The sequence below is a fragment of the Cinclus cinclus genome, chromosome 17 (assembly GCF_963662255.1).
Source record: "Cinclus cinclus chromosome 17, bCinCin1.1, whole genome shotgun sequence".
Classification (NCBI taxonomy): domain Eukaryota; kingdom Metazoa; phylum Chordata; class Aves; order Passeriformes; family Cinclidae; genus Cinclus; species Cinclus cinclus.
The window spans coordinates 664,237-684,421 of NC_085062.1; the positions used below are offsets into that span (position 1 = coordinate 664,237).

At 45.0% G+C, this 20,185-nt stretch overlaps 1 protein-coding gene across 1 annotated transcript; it reads right to left on the bottom strand.

Annotated features, from left to right (window-relative positions):
- Window positions 1–592: 592 nt before the first annotated feature.
- Window positions 593–2,573, bottom strand: FZD10 (frizzled class receptor 10). Its single transcript, XM_062504295.1, has one exon. It carries the CDS (start codon window positions 2,571–2,573, stop codon window positions 825–827), a length of 1,749 nt encoding a protein of 582 aa, XP_062360279.1. The 3' UTR covers window positions 593–824.
- Between the last annotated feature and the right edge of the window lie 17,612 nt (window positions 2,574–20,185).

The window sequence follows — 20,185 nt, forward strand, 5'->3', positions numbered from 1 at the left end:
CATTAAAAAGCCACAAAATGTAACACTAAAGGGTTTCTGAGGACTAGACCTCTTAGTTCTTTTGTTAAGAGATTTCTTTTGTTGTCTTTATGTACAGCAAAATACTTGTTTCTCTTTTCATGTCATGGTAAGAAAAAAAAATGTATTGCACATTATTCTTATTCACAAAGTTTGTGTCTGGCGCAGGAAGTTTCTCTTTTGGTGAAAGAATATTGGTGAGCATTATAGATTGAGCCTATTTTTAGGCCCTCCAAATCCAGTGGGCTGAGGAGCTGTAAAGGGTTTTAAAGTTAGCACCGAGGTTGTTTTCCCAGAGAGCATCCTCGCTCAGGATGGGTCTCCTCGGGACCCCCGTGTCCCTGGAGAGACAATGCCCACTTGGGCACTTGGAAATTCCAACCTTTGCTCCATAAAACTTGACTGTACCTTGTTACTCAGAGAGCTGAAGAAAATCCAGCCCAGCTACATGAAAAAGTTAAATAAGTGTTGGTTGTTGTGTTTGGTTCTGGTTGTTGTTTTTATGTTTTATGTTGTTGTTTGTTTTTTTTTTTTTTTAATCTGAGGGATGGATGTAATTCTTAACTACAAGTTAGTAACAGAACAGACTGGTTTAATTCACAATATTTCTTTCACTGTAAACTTCTCCATGAGTACGTTTACCTTCAGTTTTTCACCAGGTCCTGCATTCGGCATGATACATTTTTGTGCCTGGAGATATTAAACTGTTCTGACAAAAAAAGTACCATTCATTTTTTAAATTTCTGACTGCAGCTGTGGATATTTGTAAGTCTGGGAGGTGAGATAGAGTCTTTTCTAAAACCTGGTCACACACAAGTGGGCGGTTGCAACGTTGATTCATATTTTGCAAGATGAGTTTTCTGTGGATGTTGAGGTTTTTTGTAGATTCCACTACTGGTAATAACACTTGCAGGTTTTCTCCTACTTCTCTTCTTTAATCTCCGACTACAAACATTTTGCCAGGATTGAAGAGTCTTGGAAGTCCAGATCCACATGCCACTTGTAATGCCCACAACTAATAACATAAAAATTTTGACCATAAAAATTTCTACTGCTGGAATAGAGTTATTCATCATGCAGTCTAAATTTTTTGTCTGATTGTTCATCTTGCATTTCTGTTGAGTTGCTACGATTTTCCAATAATCCATGTTCAGTCTCTCATAAAAATAGCAAGCTATCACACAAGTTGCAGGCACTGTATACAAGACTGAGAATACACCAATCCTGACCATAAGTTTCTCCAACTTGTCGGTGTTTTCTCCACCTGTTTTCATCACCCTCCTGATATGAAAGAGAGCCACAAACCCAGAAAGAATAAATGAAGTGCCAATGATTAGATAACAAGCCAAAGGAATGAGCACAAACCCCGTCAAGGCGTTCACATCCATGCTGCCAACGTAGCACAGCCCTGTCAGCTCGTCTCCAGCCACCCTCCTCATCACCAGGATCATGATGGTCTTCACAGCCGGGATGGCCCAGGCTGCCAGGTGGAAGTAGCTGCTGTTGGCCTCGATGGCCTCGTGCCCCCACTTCTTCCCAGCCGCCAGAAACCAAGTCAAAGTCAGGATCACCCACCACAAGGAGCTGGCCATGCCGAAGTAGTACAGAACCAGGAACACAATGGTGCAGCCCGTGCTCTCCAGCCCCTCCTGGATGACATAGAGCTGGCCGCTGTCCCTGTCACAGGCGATGCTCTCAGCACCTGAGAAGAGGCGGATGATGTACCCCACCGAGTAGACGCAGTAGCACATGGAGAGGAAGATGATGGGCCGCTCGGGGTACTTGAAACGCTGAGGGTCTATGAGGAAAGTGAGCACAGTGAAAGCACTGGAGAAGAAGCACAGAATGGACCAGATGGCAATCCAAATGACAGCGAACTGTTTGTCATCCCTGCTCCAGTAAACATCAACCCCTGGCGTGCAGAGCGGCGCGCAGGAAGCGCTCTTTTCCACGCGGTGGAACTTGCCGGGATTTTCACAGGACGTTCTGCTCAGGCTGTCCTTGTGCTGCTGCACATCGTGGCCGCTGCTGGGCCGCTGGGGACGAAACATGGGTGGCAGCATGCTGGAGCCCCTGGGTGGCTCGTCCGACCCGTTGTTGGGGGCTTCCATGCACAGGTAGTTGGGGTCGTTCTTGTTGGGCAGTTTGCTGCAGTCCAAGGAGTCCGGCCACTTAAAATTGAACTGCTCCATAATCGGGGAGCACTTCAGCCTCGCCTGCTCGCACATCACCCTGCAGGCTGGGATCGGGGTAGAAACCTGCTCCGTGCACATCGGGGCATAGAGGGAGCACAGGAAAAATTTCAGATGGCCGTGGCACCCGTACTCCACCAAGGGGGCAAACTCGTGCAGCTGAATGGCCGCTTCCCTTTGGTTTTCGTGCCCCATCAGGTTCGGCATCCTGGTCATGTTGTAGCCGATATCCTTGCACATGGGGATCTCGATGGGCTGGCAGCGCCCGTCGCCGGGCCGGTCGATGTCCATGGAGCTGATGGCCGCGCAGCAGCCGCTGAGCCAGCAGAGCAGCAGCGCGGTGCTGCCGGCCGCCGGCCCCATTGTGGCTGCGGCCGAGGGGCCGGACGGGGCGGGGGCCGCGGGGCTCAGAGCACAGCCCGGCCGGGCCCTGCCCGCCGCGGCTCCGGCTCCGGCTGCGGCTCCGGCAGCAGCAGCAGCAGCGGCCCCGAGAGCGGTACCGGTACCGGCAGCGGGGCCGCGGGGCCGGCGGAGCGGGGCAGCATCGCCCGGGCCGCTGCGGGCCCGCGGCCGGCGGAACGGAAAGCGCCCCCGCTCCGCTGACGCTCCCAACTTACTGCGGGCAGCCCGGCAACTTTCTGCTCCCCGGGCTTCCACTGCGGCGATCCGCCTGCCCGCCTCCCTTTGCTCCGCTTCCTCCCGCGCCCCGCTGCCCAGCGGCCGAGCGCTGTCCGGAGAGTTTGGTGCGGGCAGGACCGGGCGGTCACCGCGTCCCCTCGCACGTGTCCCGGGTGGCTCTCGGTGCAGCGGCCGTCTCCGGGGATCCTCCTCTCCTCCAACGCCTCGCGGCTCCTCGCCTTCTTGCCGAGAGGTGGGGATCGGTTTATCCGAGCGCGGAATAAAGGAGGAGGAGGAGGGGGAGGAAATGTCTAAGGCGTTGAAGAGGGGGGCCTGGAAAGCCCCCGCTCCGGGTTCGCGATAGGGCGGCTCGGCCGCGCTGCGCCGGGCAGGGCTGCACCGGGCAGGGCTGCACCGAGCGCTGCACCGAGCGCTGCACCGAGCGCTGCCTCTGCCGGCTCCGCTGCCTCCGCCTCGCCGGCTCCCGGGGCCGCAGCAGCTGAATCCCGGGGTAAAATAAAGTAAAAAGCAAAAAAAAAAAAAGCTAAACCCAAGAAGAGGAAAGAAAAAAAACCACTGTGTAGGATCCGCCTCGCATACGACATCCACTTTGCATGAGAAAGGTGAAGCTGACACGGTGATTACTTTCCAATCACTCGGAACGCCTTGAAACCTCCTTAAGGACCCCTACAGGTTCTCCTTGATCGGCACAGATTAGAAAAAGCCCCATTTGTTTCTCTCTCCGTCTCTCTTTCCTTCCTTTCTGCTTTCCCTCCCGTTGCCCTCTCTTCAAAGTTTAACAAGATCTTTTCTGTAGAAGGCGTCAGCCTGCCCTCCCTCGCTCAGGTGGGAAGGCAGCGAGAGCGGAGGCTTCAGACTTCGTGTCTCCTAATAAGAGGGTTGAAGGTGGTGCCTCCTTGACTGCCTTTATTGGTGGGGGGGCAAAGCTTTAGCAGGGAGGATGTGGGGAGGAGGATGCATTTTATGGCGAGTGCTATAAACTCTTCGCTGCCAGGGTCATAAAATATGGTTGCTTTCAGCCTGGAGTCTCAGCTTTTTTCAAATGTCGTGCTTTGTCTCGAATTCCTAAACGAACAGGACAGGCAGGATTGCTGGAAAACTACCTGAATATGGTTTTAATCACGCTATGGCATCGCTCGAAAAGTAGCCTTTTTTTTTTTTTTTCCTTAAATAAGAAATGCTAAGAGGACGAGAGGCATACCCTTGGGGAAGTTACTTCATCCACTATGGAAAATATACTTAGGGATTTTTGGAGCCGGCAATCGTTCTAAACTGAGTTGTGTTTACTTTTAAAGTTAAGCTTTGAGATTTTTTTTTTTTTTTTTGCTTATTGGTCTCTCAGAGCTGGAGAAGGAGGACGTTAAATCCCCAGCCAAACTCCAGCTCGCAGTTTTACAGAGGGAAAAGGAGCACAGTGAGCAGAAGTCAAAGATTAGCTCTGCTCAGCTCCCCCTTCCCCCGCCCCCCACCCCCCTTTGAGCTCAGTTTTAGCGAACATATTAATGAAGAAGGAAAATCTCTCTTTCATTTCATTCATGCTCACCCACACAAACCGGGCTCCTCTCCATTAGTGCCTGTTTCTTATCGAAAAGAGCACGGATTCTCCTGGAAACTCCCAAATCCCGCAGGGTCAGAGTTAATACCCCACCAGCTCTAGAAAGGAAACTGTTGGCTTCCTCAGCTGTGATAAGGGTGAAATGGATCCAAGCAAGGACAGCAAACCAGGGCTAGTGTTTGTCTCTGAAAGCCCTGAAGATGTGGCCAGCTCTTGCCAAGGAGTAAAAGCCATCATAAAAATGTGCCTTGAAAAGCGAGGTCCTTTTTGTGGCTTTTCAGCGCATCGAGGAGATTATATTTGTAAAGTCCTGGTCTTAGGGACCGGCCTTTCCTTGGACACTCAGATCCCTCGGGGAATGTTTCAAAAGCAGGCAGTGTTATGAGCAGAAAAAGAGCTTTATTTATTTTAGTGTGTCTGTGTGTGTGTGAGAGAGGGTGTGCTGGGGCATTTCCATTCTTCATTAATCTAAGCCTGTTTTCTTAGCGTTTGTATTCATCCCGATTCCTCTTCTGGAGAGCTCAGCTGGGGGTAGCAGGGAAGTGTGGGGGAAGCTTTTTCAAGGGACAAGTAAATTCTACTTTAAAAAGTAGAATTTAAATAATAATAAAAAAGTAGAATTTAAATAATGCAGAAGAGGCACATATTCAATGTTTGTTTTATCCAACTGGATTGTTTGGGAGCTTGTTTTCCTTTCTTCTTTTTTTTTTTTCCCCCAACAAGTATTTTGTAAAGCACGTTCAATCACCATTGACATTAAAGTAATCTAGGAAAAATACATGGTATAAAACACGGACTTTTTCTTCTGTAACACTGATAGTAACCTTTTTCTCCTAAGAGGCAGAAAAGAAACGCAAATGAAAGTGAGAAAAAAAAGGGGGGGGGACCTCCAACCTTTGTAGTTGTGTCTCTCTTAATTGATCTTTCATGTGCCAATTGAAATCAGCCTTGTTTTTCTAGCCATTATTTTAGCCAGTGCATCCTGCTTTAGATCATTTTTTTTCTTTTACTTCTTATATTTTTAAAGAGCTATCTACGACTATCAGCCATTCAAGGAGCCTGAGTCAGTGAGAGTGACAAACAGAACGTTATTATAGAAAAATGAGAGCGCTGAGAAATCAGCAACTGGAAGATACCTCTGTAACTAATAAATGAAAAGAACCTTTTGAAGGCTCCAGCTGAAAAGATATTTTATTTTATTTTTTCTCCTGTGTGTGGGATTTGAGATGTGTGATTCTATGGAGCAGCCAGGCACCCCTGCTGCTAGGCCCTGGCTAGGAGTTGGCCCCCCTCTGGCAAATGTTATGGAGAATTGGGAGGAATTTTATGGCTGTCTTTTCCCTCAGCTCTTTTTTCTTTTGTCTTCTTTGAAGAATGACTTTAGACATTTTATTTACATATTTAACCATGGATGAAAGAGGAAAAAGAAAGCATTTGGGCCGTTGTGGGAATAGTGATATGTTTAAATTAATGGAAATCTTATTAGGCTTCTAAAATTTTAAGCAAAAGATTTTTAATGAAACTTTATAATTAAACATGATTTCAAATAATGTGCCAACTCACAGGAAGGATGCATTTCTCCCTCTAGCTACCCATATCCCCACCTCCCAAAAATGTGCAGAGAAATAATCTCTATCTTAAAGTCCAGCTCTTCTTCCGTCCCATAAGGAAAAGATTAAAAAATGTGAATATTTAATAAGGCGTGTGATAATTCAAACCATAACTAAATATTTTGTAAGTAAAGCAAACCATAAACGAGCCAGGCACAAAAACCCCATCAGCCCTCGTCCCTGCAATGGCAAAGTTTCATGCTGGATAATCTATTACAGTGGCAGTGGAATAAAACACTTTGATATGGCTGATGGGGAAAATCAAAGTTGCATCCATTCTATCCATGTTAGAGTCGTTGGAAATTACAGAGCCAGGCGAGGTTTTCTGAAATGGGATTAAAGAAGACCCAAATAATCCATTTGAGAGAAAATGTTCTGGCACTTCAGCAGTAAAGAGAAATGAAATGAGCAGCTCGGGGAGTTGAAGAGTTAATTAGTACATTAAAGATTTTTAGTAAAATAGTCTAAATTGCTTATGAGGAACAATGGTGTGTCACGACAGAACGTGAACTGGTATTGACAGCCCTATATTTGAGAAGTCTGTAGCTATAAGTGATTTTCAGATTTAATATTTCTGGCCAGCCATTTATTACACAAAAAATAGAGATCAGTTTAATGTTAACCCCATTCAATAATCCTGTTCTCATCCATATTTTTACACGTTCATTCACTTTTGAACTCACACGTTTCAATCCAGTAATGAATTATATTTATATATTAAAAACACGGGGTTTAAAACATATATATTAAAAGAATGTTAGCCATACAGATAACAACTGTAAAAGAAAAGGATCACAAACACAAAAAGAAAGCTGATAGCTATTTTAGCAATGTTATAAGCCTGTATTTCTCACTGAATTTCCACTAGACATTAATAAAATTAAATGGCATGCAGAGAAATGTTTATTTTTCTAAACCAAATGGGTTTATTTTTTCCTAGCTATGGAATCTTGGTAGCAGTTTTCCTCCAAAATTTAAGTAAACATGTCTGCCTAATAGGACAGGCACACTGAGAAATATTCCCATGCAAGTGCAAATCTGCACAATGGACAAAAGTTTTAATTGCCTTAGAAAGCCACCACCACCAAGAGTTAAAAGAATTAAAAACAAAAACAAATCATAAATGGATGAGTGGGTTGTATAGTATTGCTCTAATACAATTTAGCTGGCTATTTTAAGGGCACTTCCCTTGAAATGTGGTTTGAAATATTACCAAAGGTTCGACGGGGTGCATTAGTGTGAATTGCAAATCAGAACATTTCTTTAATCCCCTTTTCATGGCCTGGCTTCGGATCAGTGGCATCTAAGGGACTCCCCACTGCTTCTGGCTCAGGAGGAACCATTCACTGGGGCAGCTTCCCTCCTCTATTCCCACAGTCCAGAAAACAACACCACAGACAGACACCCTCCAACTAAATTAGATTAAACTCCTTCTCTTCCACAGCACATTAGCCTTTTCACTGCCCAAGATTCATTATTCAGCTACTCCTAATTTAAAGATACAGTATTTTTCTGCTCTTAGGAACAAAAAACAATGAAAAAAACTAAAGCCAAAGCAGAAAAAAAAAAGAAAATTCCTGGTCAGAAATAAACCTGGTGATGCTAAAATCACATAAAGGCAGGAGAATGTCCTTTTCTCTTATACTCTAATATTACAGGAATATTATCATTTTAAAGCACAGGTCACAGCAGAAAGTTCCACAGACACTAAAAACAAGAGCAGGCTCAGTAGAAAAAGAAAATGCACACAAATTTTCTTTTCTTATAAACACCATTTGATAACCTTCATTCACCAGTCTTTCTGCATGCACTGTTTGCATATCTTGCAGCCAAATCTAGGCTTGTAAAGGCATAAATACAGTGAAAAGTGCAGATGACGGCAAGGATTAATTAGTTCTCTTGTTGTCATTTCCTCCCTTATTTCCATCCATAACTTCTCCACTCCTCCTTTTCAAGGTAAAAGCAGTGTTTTAAGCCGTCTGCCATTTGGGTCTGAGTCTGCAGCTGCTCACAAACCCAAACCGAAGCAGGCAGACCCCAGCCAGCTGTCCCTGGATCTCAGGGCCTGCCTTGGCTGCCCCTGCAGCACTCCTGGGCACTGCTGTAGGTAACCCAGCATCCCTGTGCGCCCCTGGAGCTGCAAAAGGACCGCAGTGATCGCTCTGACCGGGAATATTCTCTGATTTCAGAAGAAATGAACCTCTCTGCTACAGGAGGGTCTCTCCTCCTCACGGCTGTGAGTGCCTGGGTGGCCAAGGTTTGTGGCAGCACCAGGGCGGGGACTGTCCCTCTGTACCACACCTCCAACCCTGGGCTCTCTTTTGGGCTCCTCAGGACAGGAAAGACTCGGGGGGGAGCTGGAGCCTGTCCAGAGAAGGGGCTGGAGCACTAGGCTGGTGAGGAGCTCTGCTGTGGTTCAGCAGCTGTTCAGCAGCATAACTTGGGATGCGCTGGATGTGCCAGTTCCCTCCATCCTTCCACAGCCATCCGTCTCCTGGTGGTATTTCTGTGGTCTTTGTCACTTCAGGAGGCTATTTACACTTTTACAGAGCCTGGCTTGGTCATGTCTGTGGGCTTGTCCCACGTAGGGGAGAACAGTTTTAGTTTTGTCAGTAACTCCAAAGTGTCATGCAGGGAAAGCTGACATAGTGGTGACCCTGCATCTGTTAGAATCACAGAACCATGGATCATTAACGTTGGCAAAGGTCTCTAAGATCATCAAGCCCAAGCAAGGGGTTTAAGATGAGCTAAAATTCCAGACCTGTCTACATGAACCCTCCGGTCTTCTCACTCACTGTAACTTAAAGTGCTGTCTTGAGGTAATTTTGATTTGCATGGATCAATAACAGCATCAATTTTAACCTTTAAGAATCCTTAACACAGTTCAGACCTGAACCAAAACTCAGCAGTTCAAAGATTCCCATATGTATATGATATTCCCCACAGGAATATGTAGTTCCCCCATTATTTACTATGATATATTGAGGGAGTTCCAATCCCACCACAGCTTTATGTTCCAGCCCTCTGCTAGAGGGCACTGGCAGAGACAGGATATCCTGCTGGATGGGCTGTGGCCTGACCTGCTGATCCTTTTTACATTCTCAGGTAGCAGGAATGTATGATATGGGTTTAATCATTGCTGTAAGTTGCCCTTGCACATTCTCCATCTGGCATCTGAATTTTCAGAGTGTGATGGCAATCACACACTCTCTGAAGGAAGCATGTAAAGTGAGAAATTGAAATGCCATTGTTTGGAATGCTATTTATTATTTCCAGATCACAAAAGAGAGATGCTCTGTGTATGTCGCATGCAAGAGGCACAGGAGGGACTGAGCCAGCAGTGAAGGCAGGCACGACACATTTCTCCAAATCAGCACAAAGGTCACAGATCAATGTTGATTCTATGCAAAAGTGACTGGTGTATTTCTAGTCCAGCCTTTCCCTCAGCTGTGGCACTAAAGCCCAGCTGTAGAACCTCAGATGTCAGTGCCAGGCTCAGGACAAGGGAGAGCTCAGGCTGAGTTTGAGGCCAGAGTGGCTGCTGGCTGTTTGAGCCCACGTTCACTCACAGCCTAAACCACAGCCCACCCCAATGTCACCAAATCCAATCTCTTCTTCTATCCCCATCCTACAGAACGTGGCCAGGCTGTGCTTCCCATAGGAGCAGGAATTTGATAGAAATGTTAAAGCATTTGATGGAGGATCCATCTGGCTCAAACCCACAAACTGCCAGTGTGGGACAGAGTAAGACACAGAAAAGTTTCCTGTATGGTGGAGTCATGCCAGCATGAAATAAGGGGAAGAAGTGTTACATCTAGATCACTCTTAGATGTTCAGAGGTCTTTTTCCCTATTCAAATTATTATTATATGGAAGTGATTAAAACACAGTGGGAGGAAAGACCTGCTCGGTCTGAAATACTTGTATGAGATAGGGAGTGCACAGACAACAGCATGGTAAAGTATAATGAGGTATTAGTGCTGGAAATGGCTCTGTGTGCTCCAGCCCCTTGTTGAATTTTGTTTTCCCCATCTTTAAATGAAGAATATTCTGCCTGATGAAGGTGAACAGGAAGTGCTCGGACACTGCAGTGTTGGAATGCCCCATTACTCCATGAGAGAGTGATCAGAAAACTCAGACATTTGGGAAGATACTGCCAGACCTTTCTAGATTCAATGCCAGCTCAGTACACATATATTTGAATTTGGCAGTCTCCTGCTCAGGAGCACAGGAACACTGTTACATGCTGCACACATTAGGCAACCATGTACACAGAATCAATTCAAAGCAGCTGTTGGAGACCAGCAATTTTAGGGGAGCTATAGGGTGAATTCCTCCATCTATACATCTTTTTTTTTTTTTTTTTAAAGCGGGAATGCAAAGGAGGAGGGAATGAAAAATTGATACTGCTCTGTGCTCCAGATGAAAGAACAAACATAATTTTATTTTCTTTAATGACTCTACTGGATTCTGAAATTAAACCCAGCGGGTAAAAAGATCCTGTGCAGATTTCAAAAGAGATCATGTAGTCTATCCATGTGCTAAGGCAGGCAAATTTTTTAAGCCCTGCCATGTTCTGTGAAACTGAAAAAGGGTTATCCCTGTAAGCATTCTACTTTTCAAAGCCATCTCTCCCTCTCCATCTACCCCAAGTCAGTGGATATTCCAAATAAATGTCATCCTAACTTTAAATGTCATTTTGTGGTTCCTCCCTCTGAGTTTAGAAGAAGAATTGCTGTATACTCTGCATTAAATATTATTAGACCTCAACGCACAGACAGCACGCCCTTTTTTTTATGTTATCCTCTCAGCAGAACCAGACAGAAAAAGAAGCCAAAAAAACAAACCAAAAAACCCCAGCCATATAAATAACTGAGTGTAATCCCCAGCACAGATTTCAAACCAATTGAACTGAGAGTAGCTAACCTTGGCTCTGAACTCTCTCCAGCTGCAGGTTACTGCAGTTAATTGCAGAGCACCTGGTCTGAGCCCCAGGTACATGAATCATCCCGCAGCACACCTTGCAATCTTTCATTCTGCTGTCATGGCCCGGGGCAGCTGACAGCGCCTGCTGCACCTTTGTTCCTGCTGGGTGTGCCAGCCCCTGGCAGAATTCCTGCTCTCATGGAAGCACAGGGAAGCTCCTTCTCTCCAGGCTCGGTGTTACCTGCCGGCCTGAGGAGTGTCCCAGCGCTCGCTGAGCCTGGCCCTGCTACACAGGAGGCTGTGCCAGGCTGTGCCAGGCTGGGCTGGGCTGTGCCAAGCTATGCCAGGCTGTGCCAGGCTATTCCAGGCTGTTCTTCCAGGCTGTGCCAGACTGTGCCAGGCTGTGCCAGGCTGTTCCAGGCTGTGCCAGACTGTGCCAGGCTGTGCCAGGCTGGGCTGGGCTGTGCCAAGCTATGCCAGGCTGTGCCAGGCTGTTCTAGGCTGTTCCAGGCTGTGCCAGGCTGTGCCAGGCTGTGCTGTGCCAAGCTATGCCAGGCTATTCCAGGCTGTCCCAGGCTGTGCCAGGATATCCCAGGCTGCGTCAGGCTGTGCCAGGCTATACCAGGCTGTTCTTCCAGGCTGTGTCAGGCTGTTCCAGGCTGTGCCAGGCTGGGCTCGCTCCCTCAGCTCCTGCAGGGTGCTGCAGTCACTGAACAACACCCAAAAGCTGTTTCCACACCCTCAGCACCAACGGGGCACCCCAGGCTGCTGCTGCTCCTGCAGGGGTGTGAGTGGGGAGGCACAGAGCAGGGTGTGGGACACCTGTGCAGGTGTGTTCTGCATGCACGTGTTTGGAACATGGCAGCATTCCCCATGGCTGTGTGCACACACTGTGCATCCCTTCCAATCAAGGCCAGCCCTCTCCAGTCCTTTTTTACCTCCCCAAGTGAACTGCTCAGCCTCTGTCCATGGAAAGCCTGTTCCTGGATGCAGATTTGTTTATACATCAACAGCAAAAAGGCTAACTGAATTAACTGTTTACCTAAACACTGTAATGTAGATGCTCGAACATATGTACAGCCGTGTGTGTTTTATAAATAATTACCTATGTGCACATGTGTCAGGCACCAAAATGCCTACAGGGTCTTTTGGTAAGGGTGAACTACTTGTAGATACTTGAAGTTCTTGCTAGTCTGGGATTGATTATGTTGTGCTTATTAAAGTGGTTTGCAGCTTTAACTGGTAAATATAATTTGAAAAGGGCAGGACAATGTTTTGAAAATAGTTGGTCACTCCGTTGCACAGACATGGCTCTGAAAGTGCAGTTTCATTTTTCTCACCAATATTAACTGAACTACATCTCTCCATGGGTGTAATAAATCATTTGACATGACATCCTTCAACTACTGGCAATACACAGATAAAGAACATGAGACTAATGGATATACAGAAGGTTGGTGGAGAAAAGTCGTGAAGAGAAGGCAAATGAGCTGCACTGAACCTGTACTTATATACAGAATTCATGGCTGTTTGTACAAAAATTGTACTGTAAGAAGGACAGTCTGGAAATTATAAACCCACCCACTTTGGCAATACTGATTTCTTGTTTCCTGATTCCTTGTTTCTTGGATGTGTGTTAGCACAGAAGATTAGGTTACTCCTTCAGTTACACACAAATAACCAGCAGACGTTGTCACAACAATCTTGACGTTGTCATCTTTTCCACTGTAACATTCCACTGCACTGGTTGGCAAACTAGCACCCAGATATCAAAGTACTCACTGCCAATGATTGTGATTTCAAGCTACTTATTTTCAGTCTGCCTGATACTCCTGCTTTTTGCCTCTTGCTTGGGTTAGGATAGAGGGTTCTCTCTCATAACCTGTATGAAAAGTGGTGTCTCTCCCCTAATCTTTGGGTAAGATTTAAGGAATCAAAATGGCCTCCATAGTCACTATCAGTCCCTGATCTGATCAATATTTAGATGAATATTTGAGGTCCTTTTGGTGTACCTTTCTCCTCTGCAATCAGCAGTGGTTCATGCAGCTGGGTGGGACAGTTCCTCCTCTGCTGCAGTGACACAGATGTGCATCCATCCTGCTGTGACAGGAGAACCAAAGTCATGCAATTCATCATCTAAAATTGTCGACTGGAGAGCAGGCATAACTCCCCTGCTGTCAATTCACATCATCTCCCTGGATGAGGCCTGGACATCCCTGAAGCTTTCTAAGTAATGCCAAAGTGATGCACAATGGAGAATTTCACCATAAGAAATTTAATTCTGTCCATAAGACATAAATGGGAAGTTGCTCCAGCAATCCTAATTTTGTTAGGTTATGGACTCTAGAATTTGCTTTTAATTTTTTCACTGTCCTTGGCATTGGGTTTATTAAAAATCCAACTTGAAATTCAATTAGACGATAATTTATATTATTGGACTAAATACAGATTTAGCTTCAAATTGGTTACTTAATCTCAGTTTTACTTTACCATGTCAAAGCAGTAAAATAATACAGTAACCATCACCTCCCCATTTCTACTTGCCCCAGGTACTCCTGCACAATCTTTCTTCCAATTCTAGAACAAATGTTTATAAAATGCTCTGTCAAAGGTAAAGCAGAGGAGAGACACATCCCCTCTTCACTCTTATGATGAATGTTTGCTGACATAGGTCATAAACTTTCCAGCATTCATTCCAAACAAAAGCCTGCTGTTATGTACTGGGGGATGTCTGTAACAGGGGAAAGGCAAGAGGAGTACATGCTCTTGTTTCTCCAGTTCAGCTTGATTTTATTACTATTATGTTACAGCGTTTGGGTTGTTTGGGGTCCTTTAAGACGGAAAGAAAAGAAGCGTGGACTTAATTTTGTTTAGCTTCTAATCTCTTGCCTAATGAATGGGCTGGACCCATTTTACCCTGACAAAATATGGTCTAAGCTGTCAGAGTTCTGACTCACCTGCTGCTGCCCAGTCTCCCATGAGAAACAGTTTTGAGTAGTCAGGGAAAGTTTTGGTCCATGGGGACTTGTTAATCTGTTTTATTGCTGGAGACTTTGGGCCTGGGATCCCCCTGCCCTCTGAAGTGGTAGCACAGGAGAACCCCGAGCTGATGGGTGAGTCAGGTAATCAATCAGTGCAGACAACAGGGCCCTACAGACAAGATTTAATAAGAAGAATGAATGGAGCCAGCTAAACCCCCAGGGACAGATGAGCCTACTTCTCATTCTCTGTTTATTAAAACCATTCGTATCAATTTGTCATGTGGAAGCATTTAGTTCATTCAAGCACAAGTGTAATTTAAAAGTCTTATTAATAATACTTTAAATACTGACTGTCAGATTCCTCACACACAGGTGATAAGGGAACCAGAGTGGCAGCTTAAGATGCCACTGCAAGATGTACTAAACAATGACTCCAACTTACTTCAGTAAATTCTCTGAAGCCAGAGCAGTTGCAGAAGGCATGAATTTAGGAAATCACTCCAAAGGCCACATATGAACTTCTCTGAAGCCGCCTTTTTTTTTTTTTAATTCGTTTTCTGAGGTTTATCTTTCTATTTGCTCTAATTGACTGTGAACTGATTTCAAAACTTGTAAGAGTTCCTGGAAATCTCAACAAGGTTGTTGGATTTTTTCCCCAGGATGAGAAGCACCTTGCAAGCCCTTGCACTCGTGAGAGCAGAGGCTAACTCCTGGCTGGGTGCACCTGGTGTATTTTGCACGCTTTGCAAAGATAAGGTCTCCTTGTCCATGGGGCTGCGAGGAGCTGGCTGCTTCAGCAGGCAGCACAGCTCAGACCACTGACAGCTGTGGGCAGTGCTCTCAGGAGAATGCTCTTCGTGAGACTTTTAACAGCAAAAATCACCCAGAAAAAGTCATCTGCTGGGGAGCTAGCTCTGTCAGGCTGGTTTTCTGCACGTGTCCTTGTGCAAATGTTATATTAGAATGAACTTTGACTCAGTGTTCTACCTGTCTGTGTACTGGATTGTGCCTTTGGGCTTTGTCCAAAGCCTGCTGAAATGAGGGTCTCTTCATTTCCTGGAACTGTCCACAGCTCAGAGCCTCTAAATGCCCACTTCAGGGCGTGACAAATATCTGCCTGTGAACTCTGGGAGTGCAATTGCCAAAGAGCAAGTTGAGATGCAGAAGAGAAGTTTTCCTGGTGTGGCCTTGGCTTTGCTTTGCCCTCTCCCATTCATCACCAGTAATCCAGACACTTAGCCCTGGCATAATATCCATCTTCACATATGTAATTAGTATCACACCTACAGGCTCTGTTTCTTTTAAATAATCCTTTGATGAATGCTTGAGATATTAAGCATGTTATTAGAAGGAGATGGTGCTTAGAAGAAGGAAAAAACATGCTGTGCTTCCTGACTGCTTTGTTCTTTTGAATTACTATATGGTAGAAAAAGAAAACAAAACCTTCTCTCTCTTCCAAAAGAATATACAAAATGGTGTTACTGATTCGATCAGACTGTTTCAGGTTCCAGTAGTTACTAAAAATCTAAGGCAGAAAGGAAAGGCAACCTCAAAATCACAAAATATTCAATAAACTCGTGGTCCAGGACTAGCTCAATACCCAATAGCCTATAAACCTCAAGGCTGGGAACTGAAACAACCTCTTGGTATGAATGGCCAGACCAGACCCCCCTCCTTAGACTAAGCAACTACAGTACCTGGTAAAGTTTTATAGCCCTAACAAGATCTTTAACAAATTAAAGCCACTGGAACCAGGACTTTGTTCTTTCTTTTCAAGCTGCCCACCTTCCCATTCCTATCCAGAAACGCCCCTGCCCAAAGCATGGTTTTAATTCAGGGCCCAGAATGGTACAAAGGTTAGTGTTCATACAATAAACCTTTCAAAGAAGAATTTGGGTTCACCGGAGCTGTTTAATTGTTGCAGAAGGTCTGCTGTAATGAAGAAAGACTTCTGTCATTTTTGTATCTTTGTCATAATTGCCTAAATCCATTAGAATATATTCATAGCTGAGGGAAGACTGGGATCCCTGTGACTGCCCTTATATTTGCATTATTTATGTAGCAACAAGAACTAGATAAGGCAGAGAAATGAGATCCTTGATCATCATCTCCTTTGATCATCCCCTTCCCCCACTGCATGCACAGAGCACACCATGGAGGCATCCTGGTTCAGAGCTGGGTTCCACGGAGCACTTCCAGGAACACCACAGTGCAGCATTTGAGCCTTTTCCGTGGGGTGATTCTGGCAATAGCAGTGTCAGACACCAGCCTGAGGGTGCTGAGCTCACACGTCAGTGCAGACCATCCCGGGCTGCCCTCCTGCTCGGAGCAGGGCACCCAACGCGCCGTGCAAGCAGAGGAGAGCACAAACGATGGCTCCAAGGTCACTCCGAGCCGCTCAGGTAGAGAAGTGGGGACCTGCCTCAGTTCACAGCAGCTCCGGCAGAGTCCAGCTTTGGTCTGCTCCTGCTCCCCCAGCGAGGCAGAGACTCCTGGGCAGTGCCTCCCATCGTGCTGCGAATGTTCAGGCATTTTCTCTTTCTTTCCTCTAAGAACCTTCTGTTTTCTGTGCACTTGCACTGTTTAAATTCCCAGCCAAAGAGAGATGCCCCCAGAACAGCGACAATGATCCAAGGGAGCCCCTTTCATACAACTGTGAGGAACGCACAGCAAGGATTCTGCTTCACTCTCAGTTTAGGTTTCACCTGAAAACCACATTTCCCAAAAGGTTTCCCCAGCTTGTTCAGGAAAGCTCTTGGGTTTAGCATGAAGCTACCAAAAAGTAGAAAATTGCTACCAAGATTTGCATACTTAAAGGAAAGGGAAAGCATATTCCCATCCATAACAGGATGTAAACCATGGCAGGGAGAAGAAAGAAAATGCTGGGGAAATCCCTTCCCGTTACATGTATGGGATTTGGGTTTAGTTCTAGATAGTTTTTTGAATTGTCAGGCTTGGCATGTGCCCTTCTGCTGCTTGCACAGGAGCCTAAGAATCAAACAGAAATTCTGAGGATTTGTGCTTGAAAACAGCCCCTGTTTGTTAGGGAGCTTTCATGGTCCAGGTGTAAAATCTCCAATAAACATTAGACATAGCTCAGACAGACAAAACCACCCCTGCTCTGACAAGCTGTGAACCATGAGGCCACGAAGTACAAAGAAGCAGCTTCTGACATGGAGACACATGGTATTCTTAACTGACACCCATAAAACTGAAATTAGTCAAAACACATTCTTCACCAAGGCTTGGAGCTTGGAGCATTTACTGCACACTGAATAAAAAAAACCCACAGAAGAGAAAACTTCAGCTGATGAGACTAAACTTTTGGTCTCCAGATCCAAAAGAATGTAATTCATCCTGTCTTTAACATCTGTACTTCTTTGTCATAAGGCACAGCCAGAATCTTGCAAAATAATTCCTTACAAGTACTTGAGCTTGATTATTTTTAGATCTCTAAAGCTGTGATTGTACAGAAAAATCCCCATAAATATCTATCCCTATATCAGGAATTGGATACCTGTTGACAGTCAAGCCTCAGACAGCCCCAGAGCAGAAAAGTCCCATCATCCCTGCTATGTCTTCCTCACTGGAATAACCTCAGGGCTGAACTGGAGGGACAGGCCTGGGCTGTGAAGTCAGAATTACCCAGAGGTTTGGGCTTGGTGCTGATGCATGAGCTGCAAGGTCCAGGGTGTGCTCACCTTGCACGGAGCAGGGGGTGCTGCAAAGGCCACGAGTGATGCTCAAACAGAGCTGCTGCCCTTCAGACCCTGCTGCTCACCCCTTGGCACCTCTCAGCTGAGCTCAAACCCCGTGACAGCAGCATAAGCTTTACAACACTTAGAAAAAAGCACTCGTTCTCTTACAAGCTGCCCTGATAGCAAACGTGCTCAGGTAGGAGCTGGAGGGGTGCAGCAGTGTGCCAGTAAAAGTTTGTTTTCTTCTGCCAAGGAAAGTGCTGCTTTCCAGGCAGATTCAATTAAAGGCAGAGGATGTTACCTTGAGGAGCCACTTTGTTTACATTTCAAAGGCCCAGTCCTCTTGTTAGACTGATCCTGGATCATGCAGCTCCTTAATGAAAAGCACTTGTTTGGTTTTATACCTCAACAGCAAATTAGATTTTCCCAGGACAGTTTGACTATGTGAGAAAGCTTTTGTGACTGCCCAGACTTCTGCAGTGTCATTGAGATAACAACCCTCGCATCTGCACTTCTCTTCTCAAGGAAAACACAAAAAATATTCAGATCTATTACAAACTTACAGGATTTATCACCCCAACTTGATTTAGATAACTTATTTTCCCTCTAAATTCCTGAGCTCAACCTGAAATACATTCCAGTACTGAACATTTTGTAGTTCTTCCCCAGTACCTTTAAGCAATGTCCCTTTCAGACACTGACGGTGTCTGACTCTGGCCAACGGCAGGGGCAGCTTTTATCAGAGGGTTTTGGAAGGGTTCTCACTATACCAAGAAATGAAAACAATGGAAAAGTGACAAGGTAAATGACTGCAATCATGTTACATATTTCCTATCTCTTGCTTCTCTGTGTGATCACTTAAAAAAAGCACTCTCTGTCTCTACTGAACATTTCCCCTACTGATAGCTAGAAATGAAACTGAAACTCTACCTAGTAAGCTACATTCAAAGAATGTTTGTGATAAGATGGAGAGAAAGCTACAAGAACACTTGTTTAGAGAAGCAAACTCCCCTATAACATAAAATTGCTATAAAATTGTTATAGATATATATATAAAAGCTAGTATATATATATATATATAAGCATTTTAGTATCCATCCCTTTGATGCCTAGAAAATAACTGTAATTTCTTTGTAAGAGATCTACACAGTCAGTACTGTTCTGGAGTACATACCAATCAAAATCCCCTCCATCTAATTGCTCACTAAAATCTCAAAGCCATGCTACCATTGTTTTATTGCTACCATTGTTTTATTGCTGGTATGCTGCTGCAGCCTATTTGGAGTGATTCCTGGGTGAAACATGGAACATCCATCCCAATACACCAAGATATTTAGTATTTAGAAGGAAACCCAGCATGATGATGTGTTTCTATTCGCTCTCACTCAGCCCCCTTCAGAAGGGTTTGTCACACACACAAGTGCAGCCCGTGTGGGTCAGTGCCAGCTCTACACTCAGTGGCTGGGCTGGCTGGACCAGGTGGTTTTGGCTGTGCCAAACAAAGCTGGAAACGCTGTATCCTCAACCAGAAGAGCTTGAATGACAAGTGACTCATATTAGGAATTCCTTGTGTTCAATCAGCTCCCCTTGATGTGAGATAAAGAGACTTGATGAAAACAGACAGAACCCAGTTTCAGTCTCCTCTTGGGAGGAGTGAAGATCTTTTTTACATAGGGACAAATTCATCCCTGGCAAAAGGCTTTAAACTCGAGTGGAATTATAGCAGGGATGAAAACAGGTCATCTTGTTTTGTACTATATGCTTCACATCTGTGATGAAATAAACTGGGTCTCAAAGGAGAGTTGACAGAAAATCAGCTCTTGTGTTTCTTGTGACTCCTTTTAAACTATAAAACCTCCTAATGCTTAGTTTTTAAAATATATTTGATTTATCATTGACTTATGCAACGCTCTGTGCAATGACAATCAAAAGCTTTTTGTGGAAAATAGAACACACTCTGAAATAATCCAGACCCAGCAAAGCATAGCTTTCACAAAGAAATCCAAAATCACCTGTTTTAAGCAGCCAACTGGAAGGAGAAAAAAAGACCAAAATAACAAAACCGAGCAAAGGCTTCTAATCATTCTCTGTATCTCCTTTTTGGTATGCTTGATTTGAGATGCTTTAATGAATCCTCGTTCTCAGACAAGTGCTGGGTACCCGTTCACTGGGAATCAGGCACATCACAGCAGTCACCCAAAGGCATTTAGGGAAATATTCAAGGACCTCAAGCACAGCTGAATATTTATTTTATAATTCTATCCCGGTCTGAACTGTAGTTTTTGTAACCTGAATATCTCTTTTGTACTACTCTGAATATATTTACAGTACTCCATAGTAATGGTTGCAAATGCTGCAGTCACACTCTCATGCAGAGCCGGCTGCACCGCTTTGATCATCCCATTATTTGGGTTATTTTACGACAGTTTTAAATGGCTGAGAACTGCACAGAGATGACTCAATTGTATCATTAGCCATGAACAGCGAGTCCATGTTAACAAGCCCTAACTACTCCTGAACAATGTAAACAGGAAGCCTGGTGCTGGAAATTCATTCTGATGATTTCC